General features: G+C 40.3%; 1 protein-coding gene across 3 annotated transcripts in view; it reads left to right on the top strand.

The window, feature by feature from the left end:
• WAC (WW domain containing adaptor with coiled-coil) overlaps positions 1 to 17,637 on the top strand; it is a 126,145-nt gene that overhangs the window by 88,906 nt on the left and 19,602 nt on the right. For all 3 annotated transcript variants that reach the window (XM_050939083.1, XM_050939082.1, XM_050939084.1), the window contains 3 exons: positions 6,814 to 7,053; positions 11,865 to 11,987; positions 13,314 to 13,462. In XM_050939083.1, the coding sequence (XP_050795040.1) occupies positions 6,814 to 7,053; positions 11,865 to 11,987; positions 13,314 to 13,462 (512 nt within the window). The remainder of the gene's footprint in view (positions 1 to 6,813; positions 7,054 to 11,864; positions 11,988 to 13,313; positions 13,463 to 17,637) is intronic.

Here is a 17,637-nt window from a genome sequence, read left to right as displayed (position 1 = left end):
TGATGGAGGAGAATAGCCTGATCAAAGCATTTAAACTTTTTTGTAGGGCTGTCAATTAATCGCAGTTAACTCCTGTGATTAACTCAAAAATTAATTGCAATTTAAAAAAATTGCAGTTAATCAGAGTTTTAATTCCACTGTTACATTTCAATTGGTATTATATTGTTTATTACATCTTTTGGATTTTTTCTATGTTTTCATATATATATAGTATTCTGTTTTGTAACTGAAATCAGTGTTATTTTTTATTACAAATATTTACACTAAAAATTATAAACAAAAGAAATAATATTTTTCAGTTCACCTCATACAAATAGGGTAATGCAATCTCTTTATTGTGAAGATGCAACTTACAAATGTAGATTTTTTTTTTGTTACATAACTGCACTCAAAAATGAAACAGTGTAAAACTTCAGAGCCTACAAGTCCATTCAGTCCTCCTCAGCCAGTCGCTAAGACAAACAAGTTTGTCAGCAGCTCTAGTACTAGTGGACGGTGCCAAACATTTATCACTGGAAAAGTTCAGAAGGCAGAACTATGCAAAAATGAGGAAGCTAGTTAAATAGAAATCAAAAGGTACAGTTGCAGAAGTGAAATGTCTATAAGCTGCATGGAAACGTTTTAAAAAAACCATAATAGAGGTTCAAATTACATGTATGCCTTAGATTAAAAAACAGAGGACCAATAAATGCCACCGTGGCTAAACAACAAAGTAAAAGAAGAGGTTAGAGGCAAAAAGGCATTCTTTAAAAATTGGAAGTTAAATCATACTAAGAAAAATAGAAAGGAAGGTAATCTCTGGCAAGTCAAGTGTAAAAGTATAATTACGCAGTCCAAATAAAGAATTTGAAGAGCAACTAGCAGAAGAGACATAAATGAACAGCAAGAGTTTTAAGTACACTAGAAGCAGGAAGCCTGCCAAACAAATGAGTAAGGCCACTGAACAGACAGAGATGCTAAAAGAGCACTCAAGAAAGATAAGGCTATTGTGGAGAAGCTAAATGAATACATTGCATCAGTCTTTTCTGCAGAGGATATATGGGAGATTCCCTTGCCCGAGCCATTCTTTTTAGGTGACAGATTTGAGGAACTGTCCCAGATTGAGGTCATTAGAGGTGGTTTTGGAACAGATTACATTTGTCAAACAGTTACATGTCACCAGGACCTGATGTTATTCACCCAAGAGTTCTGAAGGAACTGAAATATGAAATTGCACAATTGCTAAGTGGTATTTAAATCAGCTTCTGTTCCAGATGACCGGAGGATAGCTAATGGGACACCAATTATTAAAAAGACTCCTGAGGCAATCCTGGCAGTTGAAGGCCAGTAAGCCTAACTTCAGTACCAGGCAACTTGGTTGAAACTATAGTAAAGAACAGAATTGTCGGACACACAGATTAACACAGTGGTTGGGGATTAGTCAACATGGTTGCTGTACAGGGAAATCATGCCTCACCAGTCCATTAGAATTCTCTGAGGGAGTTCAACAATCATGTGTACAAGGGTGATCCTGTGAATATAGTGTACTTGGACTTTCAGAAGCCTTTGCCTAGACCCCTCACCAAAGGCTCTTAAGCAAAGTAGGCAGTGATGGGGTAAGAAGGAAGGGTTGTCTCATGGATTAGTAATTACACCTCTACCCCATTATAATGCCACCCGATATAACATGAATCCAGATATAATGTGGTAAAGCAGTGCTCCAGGGTGCGGGCCTGCATGCTCTGGCAGATCAAATCAAATTTGATATAACATGGTTTCACCTATAACACGGTAAGATTTTTTTGGCTCCCGAGGACAGCGTTATATTGATGTAAAGATGTATTTAAAAGATAGGAAACAAAAGGTAGGAATAAATGTTCAGTTTTCTTGGTGGAGAGAGAGAAATGGCAGGGTCCCTCACAAATCTGTACTGGGACCAGTGCAGTTCAACACATTCATAAATCATCTGGTAAAATGAGTAAATAGTGAGGTGGAAAAATTTGCAAACCATACAAAATTATTCCGGATAGTTAAGTCCAAAGCTGACTGTGAAGAGTTACAGAGGATTACTCTTGAGGTAATTCTGTGCACAATATTTTAAAATTCCACAAAGTTTAATTGTCTCCAGATAGGTAGTGGGGAACACAGGCCACTGACTGCATGAAGGTTGGAGATAACCCTGCAGGGCTGCACCCGACCCTCACACAGCGCAAGGGTCTGGGCCTGCCCCTGAAGCAGGCTGGGGCCCTCTGTGCCAGGCACAGCGGGGTAGGCAAGCAGGCTCAGCCGAGCAGGATCCAAGTGTAGAGGGTTTAAGTGTGTGGGGATCCAGATGTGGGTTAAAAGAGTTCTGTGTGGGGCAATCTGGGTGTAGGCGGCTCCGTGGAAGATCTGGATGCACAGGGGCTTGTTGGAGGGTTCCTGGTTCAGGGGCAATCGGCCTCTGCAGGGGGGCCCAGGTGAAGGTGGTTGGAGCCCAGGGGTCTGGGTGTGGGGGTGCAGTGGAGGGTTGTGGGTGCAGGAGAGTGGGGCTGATTGGAGTGGCAGTCCGGATGCAATTGGAGATCAGTGGGGTCGGTGTCTTGGGGGCTCATCAGGGTAGTTCAGGTGCAGGGAAGGTGGGGCTCATTAGGGTCGGGGGTTGATCGGCTTGCTTAATGGGGGAGCTGCTGCTGAGGGGGTGCCACATGCTGGGCTCTTGCCCCACCTCCTTCCTTCCCCACTGCCTCTCTCCCTAAGCCCTCCCCCTTGCCCTGCCCCACCACGAGCACTCACTGTTGTACAGAAAACAGGATGGCTTCCAGCACCCAGAAAGGGAGTAGAATTGGCACTAGGGCCTAGGAGGTGGCATCCAGCTGCAAAGTCTGCGGAGCCAAACGGTACCGTCTTTCAGCTAGATAGCTCTGTGTTTGCAGAAGTGAGGAGGGGGTAGTGGCAGGTGACCCCATGTACCCTCCCCCCCAACACCTTGCCTCTCGGAGGGGCAGTGTCCCTCAAACTACACCCCCAGCTTCCCTTTGCTTCCCTGTCACTTTTCTGCAGGGAAGCAAAAGAAATCTGCAGAGGGACATGTTTTCTGCACGTGTCTCAGAATTCTGCACTCAGAATTCCCCCAGCAGTAAAAGGGATCTCACAAAACTGGGTGACTGGACAACAAAATGGCAAATGAGATTCAGTCTTGAAAAGTAATGCATATTGGAAAACCTGATCCTAACTATCCATACAAAATGATGGGATCTAAATTAGCTATTACCACTCAAGGAAGAGATCATGGAGTTTTAGATAGGTCTCTGAAAACATATACTCAATGAGCAATCCCAGTCAAAAAAGCTAACAATGTTAGGAACCATTAGCAAAGAGATAGATAATAAGATAGACAATGTCATAATGCCAGTACATAAATCCATGGTATACCTACACCTTGAGTACTGCATGTAGTTCTGGTCACCCCATCTCAAAAGATGTGTTAGCATTAGAAAAGATACAGAGAAGGGTAACAAAAAATGATTAGAAGTATGGAACAGGTTCTGCATGAGGAGAGATTAAAAAACTGGGATTGTTCAGCTTGGAAAAGAGATGACTAAAGGGGAGAGATAGAAATCTATTAAATCATGAGTGAGGTAGAGAAAGTTAATAAGGATGTGAAGGAATAAATAACAGAAGAACCAGGATTCACCCAATGATATTAATAGGCAGCAGGTTTAAAACAAACAAAAGGAAGTACTTCACACAGTGTACAGTAAGCCTGTTTAACTTGTTGCCAGGGGATGTTGTGAAGGGGAAAAGTACAACTTGGTTCAAAAAAGAATTAGATAAGTTCATGGAGGATAGGTTCATCAGTGACTATTAGCCAAGATGCTCAGGGATGCAACCCAATGCTCTGGGTATTTCTAGCCTCTGACTGCCAGAAGCTGGGAATGGACGATGGGATGGATCACTCGATGGATTTCTGTTTATTCCATCTGAAGCACCTGGCGTTGGCCCCTACTGGAATACAGTATACTGTGCTAGATAAAACATTTGTCTGATCTGTGATGGCTGTTCTTATGTTCAGAGAAGATATGATGCAGCGGCAGTAATGCATGTTAACTGAAGCGATATTTGATTCTAAAGGTGTAATTTTGAGTACTTATTTTTCTTTATCTGTTTGATATTTAAAATGAGTTGTTTAGCTTTTAAGTATAGCTCATACATATATAAAATTTTTATAATCTGTACTATTTTTAGAACAGAGTCAGAGTTGTTAGTCAAGTACTGGCTCCACTAACATCCATTTTTGACTGAAGGACCTAATAGGATCATATGAATTATTGTAGCTCTATTATCAGAGGCGTAGCCATGTTAGTCTGGATCTGTAAAAAGCAACAAAGAGTCCTGTGGCACCTTATAGACTAACAGACGTATTGGAGCATGAGCTTTCGTGGTACCCACATAAGCTTATACTCCAATACGTCTGTTAGTCTATAAGGTGCCACAGGATTCTTTGTTGCTTTTTGTAGTTCTGTTGACATGTTTATCCAAATGAGTTCAAATAAACCAAAATATCTTTACAGGTTTCCTGGAGTTCAGTATCTTTGTATGTTTGCATTGAATAGTGTTGAACTGTGGGTTGTTTTAAGAGCAAACAACTAAAGTGACACTTAAAAATCTAAACATTACTTGAAAATGGTCCTGGCAGTTGAATTTATTGTTCTTTTCCCTTTAACTATCATTGTTATCTATTTTTTGTAAAGCTCTCAGAACAGTAGGTAATTTATGTACATAACCATACACACTTCCTTGACTTGTCTGTTACAAGTAACTTCAGATGTTACTTGTGTGTATGATATTTTTGAGGTTTTAGTCATAACTTAACATTTTTGTAAAGGTACCATTACTATAGTTGGGTTCTTATTTTGCACCTCTCCTGCAAATTATTTTAACGTACTGTTTACTTTGAATACTAACGTTTTATGCATAGTATTTTTATGAGCAAAACCTTTAATAAGGATTTGCTGTTTAAATGAGGAAGGGATAATAAATGATGAGCTATGCTGTGCACCAGTTATTGGATGGTTGTATAATAATCCTATGACCACTCTTTCCTTCTCCATCTATGCTCTGCTTTTAAGATCCATTTGTTGCATGTGAAACTACTTCGCAAACTCTTCTGGGCAATGACATTGTGAAAAGTACCTCTCATGCTATATAGATCACACAACTTTAGGAACTGTAACATAGTTTTCTTTGGTGGCTAAGATAAAGGACAGTGGATGAGAAGGTTCATTTCCCCGTTTTCCACATGTCGTGTTACAACCATTGTTCCAAGATGAGCTAGATGGGACTTCCTTATTCTGAATCCTGTTAACATTGCTCATTAATCGATTGAGTAACTAAAGTCAGTCCTTGCTGAACTAAGATTAACTGGATGGACTGCTCTTTTCCTAAAGGAAAAAAGGGTTATAGAGGTCTAGAAAATAATTCATGGCTTAGCAATAATAAATGAGAGTGCTCTTCTTCACTTCTTCTCAAAATACAAGAATTAGGGGATATTAATGTAAAATGAAAGCAAGATTGGTTAAAGAAAGCCCTTTTTTAACCTGCATATTCTGTGGAACTCATTGCCACAGAATTTAATTTTGAGTTCAAGAGTTTAGTAGGATTCCAAAAAGGAGTAGACATCTATATAGATAATAAGCATTGACACTTGGGTTAAATTAAGTGAAAAATATAAAGGATGCAAGTCCTGATGATGCTTCAGGACATAAGCCAAACTCTAAACAGAAACAGAGAAGAAACTTTCTCTGCTGGCACATCATTCTGTAGCAGGGATCGGCAGCCTTTCAGAAGTGGTGTGCTAAGTCTTCATTTATTCACTTTAATTTAAGGTTTTGCTTTCCAGTAATGCATTTTAACATTTTTAGAAGGTCTCTTTCTATAATATATAACTAAACTATTGTTATATGTAAAGTAAATAAGGTTTTTAAAATGTTTAAGTATCTTCATTTAAAATTAAAATGCCGAGTCGCCCTGCTCCCACCCACCCCCCACCACCGGTGGCCAGGACCCAGGCAGTGTGAGTGCCACTGAAAATCAGCTTGCATGCCGCAGGTTGCCTACCACTGTTCTGACAGTGACACATCTGGTACTGCTCACTGTCAGAGACAGGATACCACATTATATAAACTTGTTCGTATCCCATTTGGCAGATCCTATCTTTGTTTTTTAATTGCTTGTATTCTGGTCTGTAGTGAAGGTCTTGATTTGTAACCCAAAATTTGACACGTCATCCCATCTTTTGGTCAAATCCATGGAGTTCTTAGGAGTGTTTGTATAATATACCTATACTTTCTAAAAAGAAAATGTATAGCAGTCAAGGGCAGACCTGCAATAAACTGGATTAAGTGCATGATGAAATTAAAATTTAGCAAGAAAATGAAGTTTCATAGTAATAAAGGTAAAAATCTTGCTTCATGAAAAGTACGCTCAGTGTGCCTGTCATATCACTGGCAACTTTCATTGTGATTCCTTCCAGTAAGAAATTGGAAGCCATTGTAATAATGGAACTCATGGTAAGATATTTTGCTGTGTTTTACCTAAAACATTGCAGGTTCTGAAAATAAGATTTCTATTCCTTTTTTATACTAAGCTGCAGTAAAATAAGTCCCAATAACAGTATGTCATAAGGTCTTTCAGTTTCCCGGACACACACTTTTGTGTTTAATAATCCTTGTGAGAGACAATAAGAAAGAAGCGAATACTTCATATTTAGTGAGAGTAGTGTACTAGTGAGGAACTGTAATAATGCACTTTATTGGGAAGGAAAAACTAAATTAATGTTTGTCTTCTGTTCAGAGTCTGCATCCGTGGACAAGTCTGTATCCCATTCTTGCACAACTCCTTCAACATCATCTGCTTCTGGACTGAATCCAACTTCTGCACCTGCTACTTCCACAGTCCCTGTCTCACCTGTCCCACAATCACCAATTCCTCCATTACTGCAGGACCCAAATCTCCTTCGACAGCTGCTGCCTGCTCTTCAAGCCACCCTGCAGCTTAATAATTCTAGTGTAGATATATCCAAAATAAATGAAGGTAAGAATTGTACAAAAAATTAATGTAATCTTACTTTATAACTTTTATTTATGCAAATCCAATGTATAACAGAATATAAAACCATAATAGATGGAGTCCTACTTAAAATAAGGGGAGTAAAATTGTGCAACATAGACAAATGAGTACCTGGGTAAACTTAGCTGTGCTGTTAGTTTCTAATTTAACTTTTTAAACTTGCCGTATAAGTTACTATATAAAATGTAATATATAAATACTTAATTAGCAAGATAATTTATGTGCACAAGTAGTCTCATTGGAACTGGGGGCTTTGTTGGTTTCGTTCTTTTGTCTGGGACATGTATCTGGCTATCAGTATGGAAAGGATAGGCTGCATGACCTTAATAAATTAAAGACCTTCTTCAGATAGTGTACCTAAGGGCACGCCACTTCAGAGGTGCATGTGCCCCATGTTCCTTTGATTGGAGATTTGTGGTAGCAATGCTCATTTGGCTTACCTGTGTGCTCCAGACATCTTTGTGCCTCATGCTTAGCATATATGAGCTGCATGGGATAACCCCGCTCAGTTCCTTCTCAATGGCCTAAGATGGAGCCTTTAATATGCTCACTTCCAGTTTTTCTTGGTGTTCACCTTTACGGTAGCTTAGTGTAATTCAGTGGTCCCCAAACTTTTCCGGGTGGCGGGTGCCGGACGACGAGCCACTGAAGACCATGGTCAGCCAACAAGCATCCGCCAAGAAGCAGCAATGTCAAAAGGTGTCATCACCGAAAATCAGCGGCATTTTGGTGGTGACTCCTCTTGATGACGCCGCTTTTCAGTGGATGCTTATCTGCTGGCCAGTACGCGGCTGCACATAGATGTCCCAGTGTTGGGGACCCCTGGTGTAATTAGTTTAGTCCAATTAGTTAATTGTCACTATTAGTTGGATAGCTCCCTTTTCCACTGTTAGGGGTTTTTCCATTGAACACCCTGTCTCTCCCCACCCACTTTTTTTGTGAGGCCTTCCCTAAGGATTGTCATTGTTTGTTATGCCATGTTTCCGGCCTTCAAGTGCTTCCTTTCTTGCTGGAAGTTCATCCCAATTAGCAACTCATTCTCGGTGCCTCTACTGTTTAGGGGACACCCCTATGCCATCCATGTGTAAGATCAGTACTACTTTTATGAGCAAGTCCAGAAAGAGAAGTTTAAATTTCCCCAAAATTTTGTCTCTGAGCTAGCTCTGAAACCAGCTTTGGACTCTGGCTCAGAGGATCCCCCTGTATACTTATTTTCAGCTACATTTAGTGCAACCTCTGTACCCTGATCACTGAGATCTTTGTGGGATAAAGCCAAATATACTCATGGTGCTTCAAGAAAAAGAAGTGGTCTCCCACCAGAAAGCCGCCTTTGAAGAAATCTCTGTCATCCCAGGGCACCACAGGTCCCACAGTAGGTACATTTAAAGCACCAAGCAGTTCTAGTACTGGGAGCTCATCAAAGCCTTCAAGTTCTGCTAAGAGCCATGGTACTAAGCATGCCTTGGTGCTGATGAATCATGTCCTCAGAAGAGAACCTGAGAGACTCCAGGAGGCTGGTAACATCGACCTCTGTACCCAAACCAGTATCCCAGTCTTCTGCTCTGGTGTGCCAGAAATTGTCAGCGTCTTCAGTATTGGCACTTTCTGTTAGAAACGTGCCTCCAAGACAATAAGTGCCCTGAGTACCGACCCCATCTTTGAGCTAGATACTGCTGAAACAGTCAATATTGGTACCAACCCTGACTGTTGTGGAGCCTTACTTGACTTCAAATCAGCTACATTCAGTATTGCAAGAATTGGGATACTTCAGGGATCTTTTTGTTTTTGATGAACTGGAGTCCCCACTGCTAACGGGTATGGAGCACTTCTCAGTGCCAAGATCTACTGGGTCACCAAAACCATATCTTTCCCCAGTGCATACTACCTCTCCATTACCTGCTGCAGAGGGTAGACAACGATCTGAATCTTCACTATCTGAACCACTACTGGAATATGTTAAGGATTCCTATTGATTCCCAGATCTTTGCACAGGAATCTCCCCTCTACTATGGAGAGTACATCTTCCCAGTCACCTGCTCTGAGAGCTGTCAGGAACCCTGTTATCCCCTTCCTTCCTTCCATTAATCAGGGGCACATCTCTCAAGGTCATTACAGATAGTGTGGCCTGCGTGTTCTACATCTGCCATGAAGGGCTGGCAAGATTCCCCTCTCTTTGTGCCAAAACAGTAAAGTTATGGAACTGGTGTATAGCCAGTCACATCCTCATTTCAACGTCTTTCACCCCAGGTGTACAAAACACTATGGCTGATGATCTCAGCAGGCATTTCTCCCAAGATTGAGTGGGAGCTGGATACATGAGTTTTCAAACTGATTTTTTCTGACTTGGGGGTTCTCATAAGTGGACTTCTTTGCCACCACCATTAACAGGAAGTGCATAAAATTCTGTTCCAGATGAAGACTTGGGTCCTCAGTCTCTGCAGGATTCCTTCCTCATTCATTGGATGGTGGGCTTTCTCTGTGTATATCCTCCAGCACAGCTGATCTTGGTTGTATTGAACAAAATAAAAAATGGCAAATCTAAGGCCATTTTAGTAGTTCCAATTTAGCAGAGAAGTCTGGTACCCTTACTTGATTTGTCTAGCTTCTAGTATGGTGTTGTCTTCCGTTCATTCCTCACCTAATGTCTCAGAATTCCGGCTGGACTCTCCATCCCGACCTGGGAATTCTTTGTCTCAGAGCTTGGTTACTCAGTGGTTCTCAGGGATAGAGACTTCTTGTTCTGCAGAAGTACAGCAGGTATTGTTAAACAGCAGGAAGACATCTTCATGAAACACTTTCAGAAATGGAAGTGGTATACCCAGTGACCACTTTCACTGGTTCACTCCTTTCTCTCTATTGTCCTTGACTACTTGGAGGAATTGGGAAAAACTTTGGTCTCTCCAGGAGTTCCATCCAGATACATGTGGTGGCAATAACAGCCTTTCATTCCTCTGTTGAGGGATTCTCAGGTGTTTGCTCACTTCATGACAGCAAGATGCATCAAAGGTTTGATTAACCTTTTTCCACAGATTAGCAAGCCCGTCTGTGCATGATATTTAAATTTAGTCCTTGACTGTCTCATTAAACCTCCCTCTTAGTCATTGCTACATGTTCCCTTCACCTGTGTCCATGAAAACAGCTTTCTTGGTAGTCATCACTTATGCCTGAAGAGTCGGGGAAATGGGGGCTTTAATGGCAGATCCTCTCTTTACAGTATTTGGGGAGAAAGTTTCGTTACCTTTGGTTGAAACTTAGGATATGGTGGTATCTTCTGAACTGCATATTAACCAACTTATTTGTCTTCCAGTCTTTTTCCCAAAACCACAGCAGACCAGGGAGAAAGTTTCTCTTTGGATATCACTTTGAATGTCTGAAGATCATTAGACTTCTATCTGGATAGTACCAAATCTTTCAGAAAGGCAGGCTCCCAAACTGTTCCATTTGCAGACAGATCCAGAGTTTCCACAGTCTCCAATCAAGAGATTCTCAGGATGGATCTTTGGATGTATCATCTCTTGTTATGAAACTATCAATTTCAACCTTCTTTTAGGGAGCACGCCCATTCTACAAGATCCCAGTCTACTTCTGTGACACTATTGGAAGGTGTCCCAGTGGGTGAAATTTGTAGAGGGGCAACCAGGTCTTCAGTGCATACTTTCTTCAAACAGTATGCCTAGATTCATGCTGCCGACTCAGATGCTACAGTTGATAATGCAGTTCTGTCTTCAGTGTTGGACTCGACTGTGAAGCTCCTTTCTCCTTCCAGGGTTACTGCTCAGGTGTCACTAGAAGTGGAGCACCTTTAGGGACGCTACTTGAAGGAGAGATTACTAACCTTGTGCAATAACTGGATTTCTTCAGGGCGTTCCTATGGATGCTTTACTACCCACAGTCCTTACCTTCTGCTTCAGAGTTTCATAACATGGGACTTAGTGATAAAGAAGGAACTGAGGGCACTTTGCCCATACAGCTCTATGTATCCTGGGTATGGGGCACAAGGATGTCTGGAGTGCATGCCTGGGTGAAATGGGTGAAATCTCGGATAAAAGGCACATGAGGTGCGTGCATACCTAAAGTGGAGCACCCATAAGGGGATGCTTCTTGAAGAACTCCAGTTACTGCACAAAGTGAGTAACCTCTTCCTCTTTCCCTTTTCTGTTGCTGATGCTAGTTCAGCTGATTCTCCATCAACCTTCTGCAGTTCACCCTCATATTCTAATATGTTGTTAAATCACTGTTCATGAATGCTGAAGTTTCTAATAGCTCTTTAAAGCTAATTGAACTACTAGGTTTTTTATTAATGGAACAGAATCTTCCCTGGCTTTGTAGAACAAAGGCAGGCAGTGAGCTGTAGAGCATTTGCAGGTTTCCAGAGACCAATGACATTTTTTGCATTTTGACAAATTGAGACGGGGATAGGTTCTTTTCAGAGTTTAAAAACAGGATAATTAACTTGAAAGAGTCTAAACAGACGCACATTCAGTATTGTCTAGAGCAAGGCACAATAAATGGCCTTTTGATCTTTGGATTCTAATATTATTTAACTTTTTAAGTTAAACATTAATCATTCATAGGCAATTAACATTTTGTGTATAGAATCCATATCACTGTCAATGAAAATCAGTCCACTTATTCAAATATCTAAATCTGGATTTCGGAGTTTAACTTTAAGCACCCATATTAGACAGTGGGTTTTGTGCTTTGCTTTACAACTTTGAACATATTTTATGTTTGAACAGGAACTTAGAAAACACTGCTAAAACTTATTTGTTTAGTTCTTACAGCAGCTGTGACACAAGCCTCTCTGCAGTCTATACTCCATAAGATTCTCACTGCTGGACCATCTGCTTTCAATATTACTTCCCTGATTTCTCAAGCTGCACAACTATCTGCACAAGGTATTTAAAGTCTCACTTTCCCTTATGTAAAATTTTCAGAGTACATTATACAAGGGTCAGTATAACTAAAACTCTGTCACTGAATGTCAACACTGGTAATTAAACTTTCATCTGAAGTTGTATGTTACCCTCCCTGTCTGATACAGTAGAAGTTGAGGACTTTTCTTAACATAAGATGTGACACAGCCTATGCTCAAGAAATAGTTGGCCGATGGACTAGATTAGATGAACTTTTAATAGGTCTCTTCTGTCTTAAATTTTCTGATTCTCTGACTTGATAAATAATGTGTGGATTAATACCAAACTGCTTTTGGGAACTCAGCATTCAGGCACTGCACGTTTCTGATAGAAGGTTTAGATTAATCTGTTGCACAGAAGAAGAACAGAATATTAAGCATTGGGTACCGGAGGCTGGTTACATAAGAATACCTTTTTCTCATGATACTTCTGTGTTTGTGATCAGTAGAGGCGCGTAACCTGGAGTCCATCAATTTAATCTTGAACCTCATTTTAAGTGAGATTGTGAAACATTTTTCTGAGAGCGATCTTTGACTTTGGAATGTACTTCCTTACCCATACCTCTTTAGTCCGCCAGAGTTTTGATGTTAACCTACCAGGTACAATATAAACTCTGTTTTTGGAGGCATGTTGGTAAGGTGCTAGTTTATTTACAGTAGAGCTGGAGATTGAAAGGAGCTTGATAGAAAAAGCCTTATGGTTTCTGTGGTGTGTGTGTGGTGGGATTTTGTGTTTGTTTTTTTAATGACAATAGAATTAAAAAACTTATTGGCAGCGTTGGTTTGAGTTGTTTTGTTCTTGTTTTTAATTAATGATGAGAGCCTTAGGTAGCTGCTACATACATATTTCATTCTTCTAGATGAAGTATCTTGGGAAATTAAGTTTAATTGGATTGAGCACTTTACATTATGAATTTTAATTTAATTATTTATTTAATTTATTATTTAATTAATAAATTATTTAATTTAAATAAAACTCAAATTCCTCTCCATATTTAAAGGTCCAGACTTTCAAAAGTGCTTAGCGCACTGAGTTGAAACCAGATTATTAAGAGTTCTGCTTCTGTATAGATATCTAAATAAACTGATCATATTTTGCAAAAATGCTCAGCACCCAATAGCTCTTGTTCTCAGGAGCTGAGCGTTTTTGTAACTTCTCTTCCGATCATGAAGTAGGATCTGTTTTTTCTTTGCATTTTAAGTGTGTTTTTATTATGCTTTTTATTTTGAGTTTCCTTTCTCATTAAGCAGCTTTTACGCTTAGGTGGAAAAAGATGCTATAAAATATTGTCATGATTTCTTTTTATAGCTCAGCCATCTAATCAGTCTCCAATGTCTTTAACTTCGGATGCCTCATCGCCAAGGTCATATGTTTCTCCAAGAATAAGCACGCCTCAAACCAACACAGTTCCTCTGAAACCTTTGATGAATACGCCCCCTGTATCATCACAGCCAAAGGTAAGATGCTTAATGATTTACGTGCAAGTGGTAAACATTGGACAGAATGGTGGTAACCTATAATTTGAAGAAGGGATAAAGAAACCATTTATGGAAGTTTTATATATTACTGATGCGTAATTATGTAGAGAAGTGTAAGCTTATCGATATAAGGCACAGAAGTACTTTGTCAGTATAAAATGATGAAGAGGAAGAGTTCCAGAAAACTTTTCATAGTAGAACTGCACTTCCATTAAGAGACTCTTTGAAACTGACATTATGGAGTTGTCTGTCATCTGGATGATTTCCGTATGAAATTTGTTATTCTTACAAAAGGAAAGATGTTCTTCAGTGCCATGGTTTCAACAGAACAAATATTGGAATGTTTCAGGCATTATCCAGCATTATTTTTCTGCTTTTTGCACTCCCCTCTTTTTCTTTTCCAATTTGATTTTTGTTTTACTCAGAGTTATCAAGCTGTCTGGAGTAGCTCATGAGCATGAGTGCCAACTGTTACAAACCAAGACACAAACCCCAAACTGGTTGTGTGTTCTATGCTTGGATTTCTCCAGTAGAGTATCAGATGTAAACTTGTCAAGCACAGTAACAGCCTTCACATAGAGTCACAGACAGTCCCCTTATCTGTCTTGCCACCCAGGCAAGTCTGCCTTTGTGATAGATGATCCCTTTACACCAAAAATTACAATAATATTCAGGTTACTCCCAGTCCCAAAGGACCAGTCACTTATCTCAGATAAGTTGCATCCTAGATCTCTCACCAAAGACATAGCTTGTAGCCAGTCTTATAATAAACTCAGATTTATTAATTACGAAAAAGAAATGTCATTTATAAGGTTAAAGCTGGTAAATATACATGCATAAATGAGTTAGTCTTAGGTTCCAAAAGGTAATAGAAATGGCTGCGGTATACAAGCTTTAATGTTCTCTAAAGGTAACCCAAGCTAAGCAGCTTGGGGATCCCTTGTTTATGCTTAGAAATATTGCCCTCTCCAAATTCCAAGCAGCATAGTGATACAATTCCTTCTGTTCAGGGATTTTTATTCCCCCAGAGTTCAGAGTTTATTCCCTCAGTGTTTGCCCCAGTCTCCTCTTCATGGGTGCATGTGTTGCAGGGGCAGTCAACAAAGTCTTTTGGTGTTATGATGTCCTTTGATGTTTTACAATGGCTCATTTGGTTTCAGTGGGCCTTCTTTATTTTAATTAATGCTTCGTTCCTGTTTGAGTTACACAGTTGCAGAGGTTTACAGTGCAAACACTCAATATAATTTTTACACCATGGGATACAGATGTTATAAGTGAGATCAGTACATGCATCATCCTACAAGTATTTCATCAAGTCTAAACACGTTCTTATAAACTTAGCATTGTTAAAACAGATGTTGACACACAGATGAGCCACACTAGTTTCTTGCTATGTGTTTGTCAGTGTTCCTTGAGGCCTAAGGGCTCTGGTATGAGCTGCACCTGGTCTGCCAACATCACAAGAGCAATAAGCAGAAAAGCTGCTGCTGTATTTGGCTGGCATTTGTATCTCAGAAGGCTAAAACAACCCCCCCCACACCTTCAATGGTGTCTGTTGCAGTAGTACTTCCTCATAGAACCTCAATCTCCGACCCCTTCTCTCCCCCCACCCCCCATTATCATAGTGAACGAGGCTGTGTCTAAAGTGATTTCTGGATCTGTCATGGACAAAACCAGCCATTAGTTTATTTAAATGGGGAGAGAAACTTCCTCATGGGAGCACACTTGCTCCTTGAGCTAGCATCTTGATGGGCTTTCTGGGCTGTAGTCAATAAAACAAGCTTGTATGAAGGAGAGAGAAGTTTGCACATGGTGAAAGAGGCTCTTCCTGATGCAGAAGAAGAGCCTCAGACTTTGTGAAAAAGATGCTCCCAGACTACCACAAGGTTAAGGATCTCATCACTCCTTTTTTTCTGGGCTGAGAATTCCTTGAGAGGATCAGTGACCAAGAAAACCACACTTTGGATAATCAGCTCCCTCCAGCGGTCAGAGGTTGGTCCTTTCAGTCTTTCTCAGAAGCATTTTCCTGAGCCCAGAGTATCAGTAGAGATTCATCACAGTAGGTTGCAAGTATTGTTTGCTCAGTTCTATAGCACTTTTCCAGACAAGGCCTCAAGATCAATTGAGACAAGTCTGTTCTCACCACTGCTGAATACATAGTGTTTATAGGGGCAGAACTGGATTCCAGGTCAGCAAAAGCATACCTTCCTCAAGAAAGATTTTCCATGATGAATCACCTCTTTTCACACCTTCAGTCTTAACAGAGTGAGAGTCTGCATCATTATACAATGCAGCTTGTGTGACTCAATAGCTCCAACCTGGGCATATCATTCTCATATTCCAACCTGATGCATCTATCACTTAGTCCACCTCTTCTACTTCTGAACCTCCTAGAAATCATTTTACAAAACTAAAACCAGGTGCTGCACTTGGATCCAGCATCTCTGCATCTAACATCATGGAGGCTAGGTGGCAAACTTCTATGGATAGAAGTTTGTTATGCAGCTGTGCAAGAGGTTTCAATTCAAAGCAGAGTGGCCTCTATTAGAAAGACGTGTCAAGCTAAAAGGAAGCATTTCTCATTATGGTCCATTCAGCGCTTAGTCTCTTCTATTCTAACTATTTTGGACTACTTGTTGACTTTGAAACACTCAGGACTCTCTTAACTACCAGTCATCTGGCTGCTATATTGGCATATCACCCATGTGAGTAATTTGAATTTTTTCTCACCCCATGGTATCAAGATTTTAAAAGGGCTTGATTCATGATGAACCCTCCCTTAGAACCCATATTGTCCTGTTCATTATATTACCAATGTATTAAAACAGTATTTTGGGTAGCCGTCATCTTGGCTCACGGAGTGATAAAAATTCAGGCTTTTGCCAAGCCATTAACTGTATGTCATAAAGACATTTACTCTCGGGCCTCATCCAAAATCTTTACCAAAAGTGGTTTTAGATTTTCACAAAAAAAAAAGTCTATATTTTACCAGTATTTTTTCCTAAACATCATAGCTCTCTTCCGTAAGCTAAATTCCACACACTAAATGTTCTTAGGGGTTTTATCGCCTTAATCTTACCAGAACAAAACCATTTTGTAAATCGTCCAGACTATTGTGGCTTTTGGTGACAAGTCTAAAAGGCTAGCCTTTTCCTCTCACTTTGAGTGGGTTTCAGACGGCATTAAGATTTCTTATACATTAAATAAATTGCCCCTTCTCTCTCAAGTTAGGACTCGCTCTACTAGGGCTCAGTGTTATTTCAAGAGAGAGTCCCTATTTCCAAGATTCATAGGGCACCGACTTGGAGTTTTGTTCATATGTTTTACCAATCACTACTTCTCCATTGTGGAAGATTCTGGATCACAAGTCCAGTTTGGCAGGATTGTCCTGTAGTCAATATTTAGGTTAGAACTCTTATTGTTCATTTTCTTGAGGGATTATTGCTAGTCAGTCACCCACAATGGGATTCACATGGACAAATGCTTGGAGAGCTTGCTTAGCTTACAGTAACTGGAGTTCAAGATACAGTTTTCCATTTGGATCCCTTGATCCACCTTCCTTGCCCCTTGATACAGAGTCCTCACCTGGATATTTTGTATTAGTGAAGAAAATGAGTGGCGGTTGGGGCTACTTCACCCTCTATATGCTCATTGTAGGAGGCATAAAGGTGAAGAGTGGCACATGTGCAACACCAGCAGATGTTGCTGGCTAAAAGATTTCAGGCTTGTGCAACTGGAGTGCTCACATGCCTGCAGTGGAATCTGTGCAGACAAAAAGATCTAAAACCAACTCCAGTTAGTGTAAAGTAAGTAACCTCTTTCTTCGAGATGAACCTCTGCCTATTCACAGTCGCTACCCACTTGTTTCATTTCTTTAGTGTCTTAGTTTAGGAATTTCCATGTTGGAAAGAACTGAAAGGAACCCTGTGAAAAGGCGAGGGAGGGAGAGACAAGTGTCTCTAGCAGACACTGATATCCAGAAGATTCCAGTTGCTTGCAATCAGGCACCTTGATTTCATATGCGTGATTATTCAGAGGCTCATCTCAAAGAATTCTAGTTACTGGTTTGGGGATGGTCATTAGAACATTACAATCGGGGGCCAAACAGATGTACATTTCTAATAGAGATGTCATACTTGTTGCCTACTTTGTGT

Source organism: Gopherus flavomarginatus, chromosome 2, assembly GCF_025201925.1.
Source record: "Gopherus flavomarginatus isolate rGopFla2 chromosome 2, rGopFla2.mat.asm, whole genome shotgun sequence".
Taxonomy (NCBI): Eukaryota; Metazoa; Chordata; order Testudines; family Testudinidae; genus Gopherus; species Gopherus flavomarginatus.
The sequence above is the reverse complement of the archived record's forward strand: the minus strand, read 5'-3'. Positions and strand labels throughout refer to the sequence as shown.